At 32.6% G+C, this 18805-nt stretch overlaps 1 protein-coding gene across 1 annotated transcript; it reads right to left on the reverse strand.

Annotated features, from left to right (window-relative positions):
* Positions 1–250: 250 nt before the first annotated feature.
* LOC133335425 (ubiquitin-conjugating enzyme E2-17 kDa) lies at positions 251–15519 on the reverse strand. Its single transcript, XM_061543696.1, has 5 exons — positions 15148–15519; positions 7114–7177; positions 3992–4023; positions 665–848; positions 251–583 (listed from the first exon to the last, which is right to left on the reverse strand). The coding sequence occupies exons 1-5, from the start codon at positions 15169–15171 to the stop codon at positions 444–446; spliced, it is 444 nt and encodes a 147-aa protein (XP_061399680.1). The 5' UTR covers positions 15172–15519; the 3' UTR covers positions 251–443.
* Positions 15520–18805: the final 3286 nt, after the last annotated feature.

Below are 18805 nucleotides of genomic sequence, written 5' to 3' on the forward strand. Positions count from 1 at the left end.
AATCATCTTTCTCTTTACAAAACACATTTCTTGTTGCTGTATTTATTCTCTCTTTAATATATTATATTGTTGTTGCTGCTGCGATTGTTGTTGTTGTTGTTATCATTGTTATTATTGTTGTTGTAGTAGTTGTAATAGTTGATCTTGTTGTTTTTATCATTATTGAATTGATTTAAATAGTTGCAGATGCTGTTGTTCTTCTTTATGTTGTTGTTGTAACCATTTGACGACGACAATAATATTATTATAATTAAGTTGAAATATAAGAATAATGATGATGACGACGACGGCGGCGACAACGTCGGCAACATTAATTTTGTCAACGACGACAACGATGATGGTAGTGATGATGATGATGTTGAAGACTGTAACGATGGCAACAACAACAACAACAACGACGACATCAACACCGACGACGATTCAATTATACAAACTGGAACGCATCACATAGCATACTTCCTAGTCCATTCTCGTGCCAATTCATTATATTTTTCCCGATCAGTTTTATATATTCTTGCAATCTCTGGAACAAGAGGATCATCTGGATTTGGATCACAGAGTAGAGAGCAAATTGATAATAAAACTGTAAGAAAACGAAAATAAATGCAATTAATTATTTGTGTGTTTAAAAAATATATTCATTTATTGTTTTTATTAAAACTACCTTTTGATATAGTTAGTGCTGGCGACCACTGAGATCTCAATATATCGAGGCAAATAGATCCATTACTGTTTATATTTGGATGGTATATGCGCGTTGTAAAAGCCACTTTTGGTGGTTTGAATGGATAATCTGTTGGAAAGTGAATTGTTAAGAAAAACACACCACCTTGATACGGGCTGTCAGGCTAAAGAGAAGGAAGAAATAAAGGAAAAAAAGGAAATTAATAAAGTCTACATAATATAATGTAATTAAATTTGTAAAAATTGCAAGAAACACTTTATATTTATAGGCCACGATACATTTATTAATATATAAGACTGTTCTAACAAACTACACTTTGTTATTGGGTGCAAGAACCCTCAAACGGAAAAAAAATTAACATAGGCTCTTATAGTTTCTGATCCAAATCTTAAATGAATAATTTTAAAGTAAAACAGAAGTCGATTTTTTCTTTAGCTTTATCCATTTCAGTGTCAAAAAAAATTTTTGTCGGAATAAAAATCTAAAATGTTGTATTTAAGAGCATATAAAGGCACAGAGTTTAGAAAAAATAGCAATGTTCATTTCAACCCTCGGCCAGGTTCGTCTGTTTTTCAGCAAAAACAAAAACATCAATAGTAACGGTACATAGGATAACCGAAAAATCGCAAAAAAAAGAGTACTTTTAAATGTCGAATATATTCGACAAAAACTCTGAAAGGATTAAACATAAACCTTATTTATAATTATAGTATATAAAAACCCTGGTTTAGAAATAAAAATGTTTAGGGTTTTTTATGTAGTGTATGTGTTTTATCTACACAAACAAAATTTAAATTTATATATAACGACTGTTGGTTAGGTATGAGTGTTATCATTTGTTGTAGTGATTGAAAGACATTAAACTCGTGTCATGGCTGATATGTCTGTTTCCAACAAACAGAAAATTATAACAATATACCTATCTTATCAATTATGGATTTTAAGACAATGTATTTAGAGATGACTTCAAAATATGTAATGCAATTTGCTAAAAAAAAACCTCCCCACATTGTTCCCTTCAAACATAAGATGAGTCACTGATAATTGGCTTACAAAACATTAGACATTTCTTATTAATTATTCTAAAGAAGTTTAGAACATTATTTTTCAATAATTAAGCTTTCAAAATATTATTCATTTAATTGAGTAAACAGAATCTAGTGATTCCCTAAAGCTGTGGGGTTACGTGACAATGTGCCCATCAAAATTCTTATGGTTTACAGTAAGATACCGACAGTTTTGGAATGAAACCCTGGCGCATCATATATTTTTACCATTAGTTGCTTTATCATCACTCTAAAAACAGTCCTTTTCAACGCAAATTTTGTTCTAGCTATAGCTATTATTGACAGTAAGTACTCCTTCTCCTCCTGTTGTAGGAAAACTGTGCAATCTGATATAGAACAAAAGAAGTGTCAGTGGGTGTTTGCCGACAGATAGCCGAGATCTACGTACATTTATTCAGTCAAAATTTTTGCATTTGGTCAATGAGGTTTGTCAACACCAGCGATAATTCATGTTTTTTAAGAGAAAATTGGTGGGTATGTCGATTTCAAAAGACTTGTAACTGTATTAAAATTTTATTTTTGTTCACAAGGATATTTTTCGTAGTTGTAAAGAACATAGAGGAGAATACTTTAGAATTTAAAATCATTAAAAAATATTTCCAATTATGCCGATGCCGCCCTTAGGAACAAAAAATGTTAAGGTTTTCCTATAGTCGGCATATGTGGGAAGGAATAAGAAGCACCTTCTCGATCATTTTGTCTCAAAATTAAATAAGGGCTCTAAATAACGATTTATTTATAAAAAATCAATTTTGAATGGTTTTACATAATGAAAGACATTGTTTTAATCTTAAATTTGTTAACCTCTGAAATGCCTTATTTAGCCATGCCGAGAATTGGATAACAGGTTCCCAAAGTTGGCACCATGTTTTATATTTGCAATATTTTAATAAATAATATTATATAACTTATTGCAAATAGCAGAAAAATCCACAACCCACAACAACGTCCAATTCCCTGTGATTTACTATTATTATGAATAACAAAATCACGAAGAACGAAATAAGAACCTCACAAAATTAAGCTTGCAAAGTTTGGACACAATTGGATACTCCATTCCATATGAGATTTACAAGTTTTCAAAATGTTGACCTGTTGTGGGAGTGGTACTAGAAGGAGTAGATCGATAAGTCACATTTTCTAACATTATACATAAAATATTAAATTTTGCAAAGTTTAGTTCAAATTGGATATCCAGTTCGTATATTATAAAAATAATTGTCATCAAAATTGTAACCATTTTGTGGGGGAGGTAACAGAAGGAGGGGACCGAACTTGAACTAAGTTTGGAAGTAATATTGTGATGAGAAATTGGTTACTCCTTTCGAGATTTATCGTGCACAACAGTCAGAGATTATTATGAATAACAAAATCCCGAAGAACGAAATAAGAACCTCACAAAATTGAGCTTGCAAAGTTTGGACGCAATTGGATACTCCATTCCATATGAGATTTACAAGTTTTCAAAATGTTGACCTGTTGTGGGAGTGGTACTAGAAGGAGTAGATCGATAAGTCACATTTTCTAACATTATACATAAAATATTAAGTTTTGCAAAGTTTAGTTCAAATTGGATAGCCAGTTCGTATATTATAAAAATAATTGTCATCAAAATTGTAACCATTTTGTGGGGGAGGTAACAGAAGGAGGGGACCGAACTTGAACTAAGTTTGGAAGTAATATTGTGATGAGAAATTGGTTACTCCTTTCGAGATTTATCGTGCACAACAGTCAGAGAGACACCAAATTATCTAAAATAGATTTTCTTCAAAGAAACATGGAAACATTAGCCATAAAGCTGAGGGTCTAATGACAAATCCAAAAAAAGTAGATATCTAATATTCTTTGAGTACAATGTAGGCATACACGGTCTCTATAATCAAGGATAATCCTAGGATTCGATACACATTTTTACTCATATAGGCATAATTACAATAATGATATGATTCACAATAATATACATTCGAAAATCAGATTTGTCCCACCCTCGTGGGACATTTTCTTAAGGCTACTATTCATCAATTTAATACCTAATTAAGAAAATAATTTAATAAATATTTGTCTAAACAATACTAATACTATCACTATAACATCGTAGTGGCGATGAGAAATTACAAATTGTAAACAAATTTAGTTTGAAATTTGATATCTTATCGAAATCATTTTAAATTAATGAACCTAATTATTGCGATTAATGGATCAAAAGCTTTGTATGTTACACAATATTATCATATCTTACCGGTCCCATTATTGTAGCTTGCCAGTGAAATACTGAAATAGAAAAAGAAACACAAATTAGTTACAAATATAAAATTTTTGCTATGTAAAGTGTAGCCTCAAATTGGACATATTACACCTCCCCACTATCTTTACATTTATTCTAAAATACTATAATATATTAAGCATTTTTCCTATAAATGTTTGCAACGTTTATAAGTTGTTGTTGTAACAGCCCTATTGTTTTTACACAATGGGCTGAGGTGACAGACGTTGGCCGAGTATAACTCGGGTCGTTTCGGATCGTAGACCCCTCTGTCGTGGAAACGACGTTTATAAGTAATACTATTTGATTGAATGTTAATATATATATATATATATATATATATATTCTAATTTCATCTTTATTTACTTTGTAATTGCAGCCAAAATGTTTTCAAATGTTTGTCGTTGCCGCAATGTCTTGATAGTATAAATTCCCAAGATAAACAGTTGTGCGGCGTTATGCCACCGGTACTTTACATTTTATGGTACCGGCAAACATTTAGTTTTTATACCATATAGGAAAACAGGTTGTGTGCCAACCGCATTGGTCGGTCCAACTACCATTTGGCGAAATACACAAATTTTGATTTGGTTGCCTTCTTATCATTTAGGCTAGCGGCAGACGGTAGCGATACGTTATCTATTTATATGGGTACCGAAATGAGATTATTGTTAATTTAAAATTTTGCTTGAGTACCATGGTAAAAAATATTTAACTGCCTGGCTAAATTTGTAACGTAGTCTACAAATTTAGCACAGCACAAATATTTCAAGCACATGTGTTAATAATCCTTATAAAGGATCATAGGGATTTTCACACTATCAATATATATTTTTTATCGAAGGACTGAATTGATCCGCCTGACTAAAGGACACATTTTTAAGCGTTAAACATTTTTTATGTCGATCAGACATATACCTTCTCGCAGAAAATGTTTAGTGATTTTTACATGCAATTATTATGAAGATCAATCTAAGATTTGGTTCAAAGTAACTCAAATAAATGCTTCTTCTATTAGAGGGTTAAAGGAATTCAATAATTGTATTCAGTATGAGAATTAAGTAATTTTGCGGTACAGTCCATAAACAGAGGCCGCTTGAAACTAAAATGGCCGATGACCGCACACGATTTGAAATTAAAGAAGCGGATTGAATTATCTATGTCACAAGTTTTAATTCTGTACTGCATAGCAGCACTTCAAACTCCTCTTCAGATTTTCTGGTCTCCTGACAGTGATCGCAAAGCACCCATTAGAATTTATTATAAAGGTATTTGAATACTTGGATGTCTTATTGAATAAGTTGTAAAGTGACATCTGCCATTTTATTTTGTTCAAGGCGAGATAAAAGGAAATGAAATAGTTGATGCTACCATTTGATAAAACAATCTTAAAAGGATCCTTAAAATGTACTTTAAGAAAGCTAGAATTAGTTGGCGAAGGGAACCTTAATGCAAATTCTAGAATTAAGTAATAGGGGTGCTACAATAACAACAACTTTATATTATTTTTTCAGGATAAACACAATGGACCACAGTTCTGCATCCATTAACCTAACATAGTGGTAAAGTCATTGTCAGTATCTGGATCTAGACCCCCAAGAGTTTGTAAAAAATAGAAGGGAATGATATTGCCGATGAGCTTGCTCGAGGGGGTTCACAGTCGTTCAACCTTCCGATAGAGAGATTTGTGCAACCGCCCGTTGACTATTTCATTGGCAGAATCCGTTTGATCTACGGCGAGGTAGTCGGTAACAGATGGTAAAGCGAACCAGGTTACAAAATATCGAAAGCTATCTGGGCAAAATTCTCTCGCCGAAATCAATATAATCATTGTGGGGATCATAACAGGTCACTGCAGGAATCGATCTCTCAACATCAACGGAGAGGATTACTGCCGTCTATGTGAGGACGAAGATGAGCTAGAAACAATTGAACATATCCTCTGTCGGTGTCCATCGCTGAGTGGCAGAAGACACAGTATGACAAATATGAAATTGATAACCTAACATTCTTCTCCAAAATAGACAACAAGCAGATCCTAGGCATTGTCAAGAATCTGACATGGCTAAATAACCATATCTTTCTAAGCTAATTAGCAACCTAATAGGATTCAAATATCGGGAAATATTGCCCAGGCTCAGAAGATAGAACCGCAGAAAGTTAGATTTTCGTGGTAGTTGCGTAGGATATCATATGGTCTGGCCTGTCCGACTATACTACTTTGCTCAATGTGTTTATTGTTGATTGACTTTACATTGTCAAGTTGTTTTGCTAGATAGTCATACCGTCTTATACCGTTCTGTTTCGGTACTAAGATCAACTGTCTAGTTCTAATAATATAAAGTCGTATCCATATATTTAGTATATATTCACCCTTATTACGGTTGGCGTAGTCGTGTTGAAAATTTGGCACATACGACTAATCGGTATTACGAAAGGCGTTAAATCTGTAATGAGAGATATTTTTTTGACGACAGCATACAAAAAAATATAAAAATGTGTTAAAATTGCATTTACTGATTAACTGCTACATTAGACTATATTTTGTTGCATTCCTCAATATTCATAAGAATTACAATTACCAGAAAATTAATTAGAAAAGAAACAAAATGACATAGTTTTTCCAATGCAATATAAAAAGAGTTCTAAAAGTAAAATTTTTGCTTTGGTTTCGTAACAGAGTAAAAGAAAAATCTATTACAAAATATGTCGTTGTCGTAAATTTTACATAATACCGAACAAAAACAACTACAACAACGCATTCGACTACGTCTACGAGAGCTGCCGTACGCCTACCGTAATAAGGGTGATTAATATTCTTTTAATAAATTAAAAATTAACGCGATGTTTTTATAAACGATTCTGATATAAAGAAATAAAAAGATTTGTTTCAGAAGAAACTCTGTCGAATTGATTCAAGTGGAGATACAACAAACTGCATTATTTGGGGAATTATTATTTTTAACCTTGTCTTATCTACAAAGTTCAAAACCTACGAAGCACCCTACAAAATCCTTTTTGTGAACTAAACATTGTCTTGCCCAGATTATCTTATGATTTATATTTTCATCAAATTTACTTTACAATTATATACTTACAATCGTCGCCAACTGGACCAGCCGAACATTGTGCAGGTGGATCTCTGCCCAAATCTTGTAATTCCTAAAACAGAAATAAATTTTAGTTAATACGAGTTTATTTTATTTTATTTTTTTTTTTTGGAAACGATACGAATAAAATTGAAATGCAAAAATTCACATATTCGTGTATTTGGAAATTCAAGGTGATAAATACAAAAAAAATGAACATGAACATGAAACAAACGTTTTACTTCAAGAACAGTTATTTCACTTTTTTAAAGTTGCGAAACTACAAGATTTCTTTAGCCAACAACAATCACCCATCATATATCGCCCTATGGTATGGGGGCGATGTGTCATAAATCGTTACAAAAAATGTATTTGCAGCAATGAAGGTAAAAATGCAACAGTAAAAAAATGAGAAACCGTAAAAACGACAATAAGCAAGCGTTTCACACGCACGTAATATTTGTTCCACACATCCCTCCCACACCACCCCACCGCAACTAAATATATAAAATTTAATACCCCCACCACCACCAACAAAAAGGCATGTAAAATTTCTGTATTAAAAAAGTTCATTGGCCCTGCCGACTGCTGAACACACACACACACACAAACAAACGCACAAATCTGCTAATGCAAGCAAAGTTTATTTTTTGGCAAGAGATGAAAAAAAATTGTTTGCCTAACAAAACCAAAATCTGATTGCAAAACCAAAAAAATGCATGTGATGCCATTTATGCACAGTGGATTGCGTAAAATTGAATTCGATTCTTTACAATTTTTAATATTAACAGAATTCTTTTAATATTAACATAATTATTTTATCTGTTAATTACCGAGTAGAACGTTATCCATACAAAAAGGTAATATGAAAATTGGAAATTAAAGATTATGACATTCTCACTTTGTTGGTATATTGACCAGTTAACTATTTCGGATGGAATGCTTTTCCTCTCCGTATTGCACACATTTGTAATTAAAGATTTATAATAGATCACCAAAGAACTTTTTGGAAACACCAAACTTCTTAAAATCTTGCCCCAATATTATCGCAATTTGTGCAGACGACTTTATACCAATATATTGAGGCAGCATTTTGTAAACCGAATTTGAGCAATGTCGACCAATATATTTATAGTTCCATATTTCCAACATCCATGTGTGATTTAATATTACTTTTTTATTCCGTCTACTTAGGTGAATCTGCAGTTAACTCTAACAATGTTTTTGGAGGACCATTGTAATCACTGGATTAAATCCTCATTTTGTTTTGAGCATACTTCTCTTTAGAGAATGATCAAAACCTGTGAGGCTTATTGACCTGTTATTTTATATTATCTTTCCATTTAATTTTCCATATACTGATAGTATTTTCCCAGTATATTAAAATAAAACCGAGAAACACAATAAAACACAAATTATATATGAAATGAATCATTTTGGAAGCATCGAGATATGCGTATTTTAAAATGAAATAAGAATTACATATTCACAAAATAATTTCATAGACCCACTGTACGAAAGAATTAAAAACTTTAGAACATGACAATTTTAAATAAACTAAACATTTTTTTATTTCATAAAACAAGTGTAACTTTTTACACTTTGTTTTCCAATGCGATTATGCGTTATAAGAATTGTGACGACATGAGTGCAAAGAAAGCACACAAGTCCACACTCTGGTCTTGCTGTTATGTTATGCCTGCCTGCCTGTCGTCTGTTTGTATTTCTTCCTTGACGTAGAAAGAAAACAAAAGCAAAAACACAATGACATACACACATTCTAATACGTACATATTTATATGAAAAAATATGCTACGTACATATAATGTAAGATCAGGAAGAGGTAGCACCATCGTCCCTCATAATACATAGGAGTATTTATATATATCAGCATCATGATTTAATATACACACACTGACATACACATTAATATATATGCATGGATGGTTTGCTGGTTGGCAGCCGGGGCTGTATAATATTCGTCCATCACAAAAACGATCAACGTTGACAAAACGTCAGCGCAGTGACCAAAATAAAAATAACATCACGAATAAAATCGAAAGAAAACAACAACAAAAATTTTAAATATAAAAATGTTGAGATTTTTTGATTCCTGAACAAATATTGAACAAATTTTCTAATACTAAATAATGATGGGATGACGATATTCCTTGAATTTTATTGGCCCAAAGTAATGTCAGATACTTTGTAATTTTCATGCCTGTCGATAAATGTCCTTAGTAAACGAAAATTAATAAAACAAAAGAACAAAACATTCCTGAATAATTAGTTTTATTTATAAAGAAACACTTTGACGTCAGTGTTTGTTATTAAAACTATATGTATAATACAATAAATAAAATAGCCCCACAAACATAGTATTTATACAAAAGAATTCACTGGGAAGCCATCCTCCACTGTAGAAATGATTACGTGTTGTTTGTTTCCAAAATGTTCAGCCGTATACGTATACAGTCGAATCCGCCTAATTGCAAATAGTTTAATTGAAAACTCCGGTTAATTGAAAAATAAAAATGTTTGAAACCTAATAATTCTTTAAATTTTTCACACATTTTTCATCGCGAGATATTAATTCCCCGTTTAAATCGTTAAATTTGCTGTTTCCAAAAGTTTCGAAAAAAAAACTGAATTTATACTTGGTATCCAATAGCCTCATCAAAGGCCGAAGCTACCCCGGGAAGGGGCACATTTGGCGAATTTGACTTTTTATACAAAACTGTAAAAAACTAAGCTAATACTAATTGGTGCTAATTTTTATAATTAAGTATCAGAAGACAATAACCAGCCATAAAGTTTTTATATCTGTAAAATAAGTACTTAGATAAAGAGCTCTAAAAAAGTCTCCCGTACTATCTTGTTTTTATCTTTTGATATAAAAAACTGCAAAAGAGCGGTCACTTACGCGACTTCAAATATACATGATTAGACATCATTGTCAAAAAACGAAAAACTCTTCTAATTGTGTGAACATTTTGAACTTTAAATAGTCTTAAATAAATAAGAAATATCAAGAACTTCGACCTTGGTCTACCTTTAGCCGGAAATCCCTATATATAAAGTATCGCATTACTGAATAACTCGGCGAATTGAAACAAACTAACTGCATGTGGCCACTATTAATTAATCGGATTTGACTGTATATGAACAGAACAAGTTTGTAAGTAGGGGTTCTACTACCCTAAGCCTATTGAATTTATACGCAGACCTTTGTATACTACCAGGAATTTTCAGATAATATTTATCAGTTATAGGTGTAGATTATTAATACGCAAAATTTTAGTTCTATCATCCGCCGCTTGAAAAAAACTATTGTCTAAGCAGTTGCTCAACTGATCGGTATAAGTTATATAAAGTTATATAATTCGACAATTGAGACCAACATAATTAACAATATCTGGATTATTTCAACCAAATTGTTATTCTTCTTCTTGTTATTTCAACACTTTTGCACTTTCTATATGTTGTGAGAAGTATGGTATAAAGGAATATGACATTTAAATTTTTATGATTTTAATTTTTTGTATGTCTTAATATCCATCTTCGGAGTTTAGATCAAATCCAATACACTCGAGGATACTGATAGGATTCATACGTTAGAGATGGCTCATATTCATATTTGTTTCTTCTACATTTCAAATTTGTCGTAGACCATCCATCACATTGCGAATTCCATATTCTTAACACGTTGACGGACCGTTGCGTCTATAGGCGTCAAGTTCAAGTTCACTATGTGACATGACGGCTGTAGCAGCACAAATGTGCATTTACCAGCGTACAAGTAGAAGCCTAGTGTCATGTTTTCCAATTTCATTTGTTTCTACTGTCCGTCAACGAGTTAATCTTTAGCAGCGACTTCTGATCAGGCAAAATTCTAAAATCGAGATGGTTCGACCTCCATTCACATTTTTTGCACATAGATTAGGGCCGCATATGATTCGTTGACTATAATTTAAACATTTAGATTCCTTTAGTTAAACAGGTGACTTAAAATCAGATATCGAATAATTACACATAGATTCTTAGTAACACAACTATCAACTATCAATTTTACTTAAATGATTTGTTGATATAATAAAACTGTTTCTATACAAAGTGATGATAAGTTCAATTCTACATTTATCTCAAATTGAAAAACGAATTAACTGAAATAAATAAGGAATAGTCACAATTATTAATGGTATATTCAAAAAATATAGATAATCATGTACATTATTTGTTTTCATAAAAAAAACTATACTGCAAACTCGCGTCATTTTAATTCCACTTCCATTTAAATTTCCAAAGTGGATGTAGAAGAGAAAATATTTTATTCCAACTTCAATGAGATATGAAAAAATCAATATAGGCGGTAATTTATTATTACAAAGTAATGACCTTGACTTGACCAACAGCAAATAACAGTAAAAGGCCGTTTAATAAATTTGTTGTTATCGCAATGGCATTTAATAAATGACATTAAAATACCAACAACATTTTCAAATCTGACATTTTATGATTATATAAAATCTCGACTTGCATTTGTTTATGAAATAAAAAGATAAACAACAGCAGAACAGTAAATTCTAAACAAATATGCTGTTTTAAAACAATTTAACAATATTAACAAAATTTGTCATATATTTTTCTCTACAACATGAAATAAAAATAATGAAGATGAAAAATGTATTATTATTACGATGACTCATCAAAAAACTTAATACAAAAGACAAAGAAAAACCTCCAACTACCGGTAAAACTAATATATGTGGAGAGGAGAACAGTCAAATGGCTATTTTACTATGCAAACACAACTATGCATACGTACAAAAACATATTTGAGTTTTTTGTTCGAGAAATCGCTGCTTTGAATATTAACCATTTTTCTGTGAAACAATAATTGACCCAACATAGAACATAAAGAAAAATAGTTTAGCTAATGAAACACTATGTTCTATGATGAAATTAATATTCTGCATACCTTTAAAAGGGTTAATGATGGTAGTGAAATAAAATGAGATGTAGATTTGGTCGCCCATGTTAATACCCTATATTTTAATATATAACGGCGTTGCTTTATACAAAACATTAGTACCGAAAATTAGGTCTTCAAATATCGTATAAAGTAGTACCAGCTCTACATTATTCTCCGGGTTAATTTTCTTCCTTCCAAATGAAATAGATACAAGGGAATTGATATACAAAGATATTCTTTAATTGTATGTTAAGCGTTTTTCAATATTAAATTATACGTTGTGGACCAAGAGAACCTATTAAACTTTGCAAGTCCATATAAAATTTCTCCTTATAAAAACTTCACGATATAACGATGTTTGGCTATAATGAATGGGCCAGGCAATATATCATTCGTTATACCGGGCGTTGATTGTATTACAAATTCTGGACTTTTGAATTTTTTCATATCATTGCTGGGTTTTGTCCCCCTGACCCCTAAATATATATTCTCGAAATGTTTGCCTCTGATGTTTAGAAAATACATATGCTCATAACATGGTTATTTATGTAACGATGAAGAAACCATAGGTATAGTTCCAGACAATAGAATAGTGGGTAATTATTTTAATGTAAGGTCATAACACATGCAACCAGCTGTTTATAAATTATTTATTACATATTTGCAAGATGTGTGTTGTCCTCTAAATTGCCAGTGACACACTCCTTCCAACTAGCTATTCTTTGTTTCGAAAGCCAAACAAAACATTCGTATGAATCACATGTACACTTGTCACTATGACGATGCCAGCCAACTGGCCCAGGCCAATCAGTTGAAATGTCCAATTAAATATTCAAACATCTGGTAACTCCTATTTACAAGGTCCTATTTTTTAATATATCATCTCAGATCTAAAGAAACACAAACCGCCGATAAGACGACTTCATTTGTGTACATTGTTTTCTTTTTGGATGAACACACACAAATATACAGAAATGAGCGTTTGTATGTGCGTTTGTGTCACGCATGAGTTTTTGCAAACTATAAATCAAAAAATACAACTCTGTGCGTTATAAAATTACCGAGTAACGTCAACGACGAAACGAAAACACAGAGAAACGCAAAAATAACTACGGGGAAGAAACACACACAAAGTAGAAGAAAGGGACAACAGCATCAGGGCAGAATAAATTAAACAGAAACAATTTTGCAAATATTTTTTTTTTTTTTTCAAAACACTTTGGAATACAATTTCACACAACTTCAAGCCTAACCGCCTCCCCTAAACCACCGCCCCCCTCCCGCAAACAAATAACACATTACAAAAACAATAGCATAAAAAATCCTATTGGATTTAAGCCGGCTTTACAAGACAACACAACAAACAAGGGCGTAAAACAGCTGCGACAACACACAAAGAGAGAGCGAACAAGGAGCTCACTCTCTCTCTCTGCATAAATGCTGCCACTGCTGGCTTTTCTGTCGTTTTGCCCGTCTACTGTTTGTGTCGTTCCGTCTGTCAAAAACAACAAAAAACAAAAGGGAGACAACACTATTTCAAGCAATTTGGCCTTTCAGAGAAAGCTATACGAATTGTGAGAAGAAAAGAAATAGAAAGTAGACCACCCGACAACGACGACGAAAAGCAAACGAAGAAATCAAAACAACAAAAAACAGCAGCTAACGTCCCTGTTAAATGTGACGTTTCCCTGCTAATGGTAATGTTGAGTTGTGCTTGCTTCGTTTTGGTTGTTGCAGTCGACGACTACGTAGTGGTCGCCACCGCCGCCGTTATTGCTGCTTATGATTGAACTATATTCTAGAAGTTTTGACTTTTTCCTTTCCCTCTCCCAGCACAGAAGCAATGGCACAAGCAAATCAATTAAAAAAAATTGCATTCAAAAATAAAATATCCTTGCACCACTCCATCCAGTAATGAGTAACACAACATCAACAGTGACAACTTGGTGTTTGCAATTTTAAGAGAAACAAATGTTAGGTTAGGTTCTTTTCATCATCTGGCAGCAGACTGTCGACTGACTGAGGCAACTTGTAGTGTCGTTCGTTCGTAGGTACCATGGCTGGCTGGCTAACTACTGGAGAGTATTCACTTTGTCTTTGCTTTGTGGTGTGTTGTTCTTGTGTTTTTGCTTTTGATAGCAACAGAACGTACGACGGACGGACAGGCGAAAAGACTGATAGCTATAATTGCTGTGTATACCACGAAAATTGGGTAACACCTTTTAGGAAAGAGCAGAAAAACCATTGCTATTGTACTTTTTCTATTTTTAATTGTGGCATAGATGGACGGGATGAATATTCCTTGTACACATCCACTTAAACCGGCTTCCTCATCTTTTGTTCAGACATCACGCTGTGGTGTAAATTCTTCTCTTCGTTACTTTCCTTCCCCATTATGAGAAAGAAGAAAAAAAAACACAAAAGTCCATCATCATCACCATCAGCGCGCACACACATACAGGAAATGAGGGGGTCCACATGCAGAAAAAATTTATAAATTCAATATTTCCCCCCTTTGTTCACCGCAGCACACTTTTTTTAACAAATTCGCACAGAATTTTTTTTTTTTGTCGGAAATCAATTCCATTTTACAAAGTAAAGATCATTGGACTTTTCACTGCATTATTTCTTTTTTTTTTTGTATCCAATCGTCACCACCAGCCAGCCACAATGTATCATTTTTCCCTTATTTGAATTGTCATTAATATATTTTTTAGCAAGCTTTAGCAGCAAAGCAAAAAATACCAAAAAAAAAAAAGAAAAAACTTCGTGCCGTGTGTGCGGTGTCTCATCGGTTGGGCTCTTCGGTCGGTCGCCCATCATTTTATTCGATCAATTTTCCCCGTCATTTTTATTCGCTTCTCATTTTTTTACACTCCGAGACGACGACGACGTTTCACATTTCTTGCATAAAATTTTTTTCTTATGCGAATTCAAAGCATTTTTTCAGATTATTTTCATCACCACATTTTTTGCATTTCAATTCAATTTTTTTTCTTTTCGTTTTCAGTTCGTCAGCTAGGAATGCATCGTTCATATTTGAGGGAGATACGTTCTCCAAAATCACATACCTTATTAATTCTTTTTAACGCCATTTTATGCTGTTAAAATTTGATTACAAATTTTCTGTGTATGATTTTTCTTTTTCCACGAGAGGTTGAAGCCGCCGCTGCTCCTCGCCAACTATTGTTGTGTAGCAAAGCTCACCAAACAATCCGAATCGAATATCAATAAAAAATTATTTAATTCTACTCAATATTTCTAATGGAAAATATTCAAAGAAAAAAAGAAACGTTGGAAATTTGTGAATTTGCTCTTTTGTCAGAATTCAGAGATTTGGCAAATGAATTCGATGTAGTAACGACGAATTCACAATTCTTTGCACCACACAAATCGCACTTGATTTTGACGACTGCCTTTACAAACGAACGTACAAAAGACTCGGTTAAACGACGAGTCGAATATACGATTGGCTCTTTTGCCAAAATATGCGGTTGTCTCGCTCCGTTAACGGATATGAATACCGATTACTAATTGAAAATTGTCGTCTAATAACCACATCATTGTTCAATTGTGAGGGCTTGACGAAGCTCGTTGAATAATGACAAGCTTTCTTACGCCAGCATGCCAAAGGGCGCATGGCGTATCTGACAAAGTGCAGTGGCAACACGTTGAGCTAATTCTTTTAGAAAACACAGCGTATGCTGAATACATTTTCAGCAACATTTTTTATGTCCAATAAGATAAAAATAGCATCCAGTAAACGGGTAGTGGTCACAAAAGCATAAAGGAAAAACTCAGTACATTTTTGTAATGTAAATAATCCGAATTAATTGCAGTATATACATCAAATTTATATTTATGTTGAGTGTTTTTTTTTTCTTTTTGAAATATTTGAATAAATAAACTAATTTAACAAAAGACCTCAAGCTCAAAGAATCTCATTACTGGAACATCAAATTTATATTTAAAAAAAAAAAATATTTGAAATTAGTTCAAAAACGTGCAATAAAAACTAATGTAGGAAGTATAAACTATATAATATTTCGTAATGAAATACGTTGATAGAAAAATGGTATTTTGTACATATTTTTGGAATTACATATCTTAAAACCTAATTAACGACGATATATATATATATAAAAGAAACATCTATAATATTAAAAGTTATGCGCTTTTCAATACATATTTGATCCTTTGAGCACCGATTTTTTTTTTTTGAGTGGCTACAGAACTATTTTTTTGCGTTCATAAAAATAGTCCAACAACTAGAAAATCAAATGTAATATCGACAAAAATATCACATTTGATTATTCTTTAGGTTCTTTTTTAAAATTTGTAGAGTCAATTCGAACATTTCGAATACGAAGCGATTTCAACAATTTGGACTATAAGACAATATGGTGCTGTACACATTTTTGCACTCAACTATGTATTGAAAAGGGCATAACTTGGTATTAAAACCTTGGTGTCTAAAACATATAAATACAAGTTGTAACCACCAGAGTTAAATGTTGAGAACAATGTGCGGTTTCAGAAATTATATATTTTTATTTTAGTTATGCCATGTTAAAAAAGAAATATTATGGAATCCCCAAATAAAATATGTAAATGCTGGAAATTGCGAGTTATTCCATGAGGAATAACCCTACAGGCATGTTAATCTTATATTAGTTTCTACTCTAACGTATTATATTGTGTTTAAGGCCCGTACCTAAATTCAGTGCGTTGCGTACTAAAATACCCACCTTCTCACCTTTATAGGGTTCGTTGAGCGTCCGTATTACCCAAATACGCAAGGACTTTATTTACTTGTGTGTCAATTGAAAACGGCGAAAATTATTGATAACATTTTCAAAATTAACCGAAAAACGTTTACGTTTATAGAAAAACAAAATTTTCAATGGCTGGAATTATATTTTCAAAAAATAAAAAAATTCAAAATACGCATTGTCAATGTTGAAATTTTTCAACTTTATATTTTTATACGCAATGCGTATTTGGGTAACATTCATTGAAATACATGTATTTAACTTTTGAGGTGAATAAAATCGTACGCATACGCATGCATTTAGGTACGACCCTAATTTTTTTAAGTAGTCCATGAGCCTTTATATTTATTTCATTTATAATAGTATTCTATGAAATAATTTGTATGTATCAAGGTAGATATATAAGGTAGCCGCCGATATGGTATATATAAAATGTTTGATTATTCCATATACTCGAATCTTGTTGTGATTGTTAGAGACTCAAATATCAGATAATTGTTGCAGGATTTTTGCACAATCAGGGTTAAGCTCCATAGAAAATTTAAGAGCAGTGGATCGTCCGAATACACCGCATTGCTCACAAATTGTTAAATATTTCATAAAATTGATTTCAAAATAATTTTATTAAATTTTTGTTTGAAATTTGTATTTTCCTACGTCGAATCCAAAATTATATTTGACATATAATGTTACCATCAGCTGCCTTGATACGGTTACCTTATTAATATACCTTTGAATGTATATAAAAGACAATCCTTTTATTTCGATTCATTCCGTTAGTTAAAATTGAAAGGGAAATAACAAATGTAAGTTCTTGTCATTGTTCTTGTCATTCTATATATATATATATATATATATTGTTACGAATATAACATTAGATTTAAGTTAATTTAGATGAATTCCGTTAATTTAAGAATTTGAATTGTAACGTAAATTTCTACTACGCAATTTATTCGAGTAACTTCACAACAACAACTACTGTATAGATTTTTCTACATCCGTCCATTTCCTCTTTCATTTTCTATTTTGTTAATGTCGTACAATTCTTGTTAAACGTCATCATTGATGATCGCTTAATTCCTCTTTCTTTGTTACCCCCTCGCCTGTATATGTGTTGTTGTTATTGTTCGCTCAATGTGTTGTTGTTATTGTTTACTCAATGTAAGTTTGTATGTGTGTTCGTTGCATTGGTAGATTGTTCGTGATCTAGGTGTTACCAGATCGTCTAGAAACTTCTGTAGCGACAAGCAAGGCTCATATAAATAGGGGAAATGGAAAGGCAGTGAGTCAGTTGTGAATCAGATCGCGAATTGAAACCGTCGAGTAAAGTAAAGTGCAAAGTAAAGTTGTGTGAATAAAATCATTGTAATAATCGTAATCCGAAAGAACCCGCGTTTTATTTGGTACGAATTGTATCGGGAAATAAAACAACGTCTACACGGGATTAAGCAAAATCCAAGAACGTAACAATTGGTGTCGGAAGTGAGATTACGATAGTACTACGATGAAGTTTAAGGATCTACGAGTGGAAGACTTGAAGAAGGAGCTGAATAAATTGGAATTGTCCTCTACTGGCAACAAGGCTGAACTCCAAAAACGTCTGTTGGATGAGTTCGAGCGCCGTGGTATGAACATCGATACATATGAGTTTGACAGTAAGGATGAAGTGGATTTATCGGAAATGGGCGAGTCCAACGGTGGGGAAGTCTCGTCAGTAGCTGCCAGGGGTGACGATTTAAGAGAAATGCTGGCTAAAATGTTTGAGGAAAATTCCAGAAGGAGCGAAGAGAATTCCAGAAAGTTAGAAGAAAACACGAGACGAATGTTCGAAGAGAATTCCAGAAAGTTAGATGAACTCAAGGCAGAGAATTGTAGAATGTTTGACGAAAATTCGAGAATAATGAACGAGAAACTCGAGAACATTACAGAAGTTATTGGAAGGAGAGTGGAAACCGTG

The sequence above is a fragment of the Musca vetustissima genome, unplaced genomic scaffold (assembly GCF_032173495.1).
Source record: "Musca vetustissima isolate MV318-11 ecotype Yass unplaced genomic scaffold, APGP_CSIRO_Mvet_v1 utg7762, whole genome shotgun sequence".
In the NCBI taxonomy this organism is placed as follows: domain Eukaryota; kingdom Metazoa; phylum Arthropoda; class Insecta; order Diptera; family Muscidae; genus Musca; species Musca vetustissima.

Coding starts and splice junctions, on each gene's coding strand:
- LOC133335425 (XM_061543696.1), bottom strand. CDS start 15,171: ATGGCGTTAAAAAGAATTAATAAG. Junction 4,024..7,113: donor TGGTCCAGTTGGCGACGATT/GTAAGTATATAA, acceptor TTTCTATTTCAG/TATTTCACTGGCAAGCTACA. Junction 584..664: donor AGCACTAACTATATCAAAAG/GTAGTTTTAATA, acceptor GTTTTCTTACAG/TTTTATTATCAATTTGCTCT.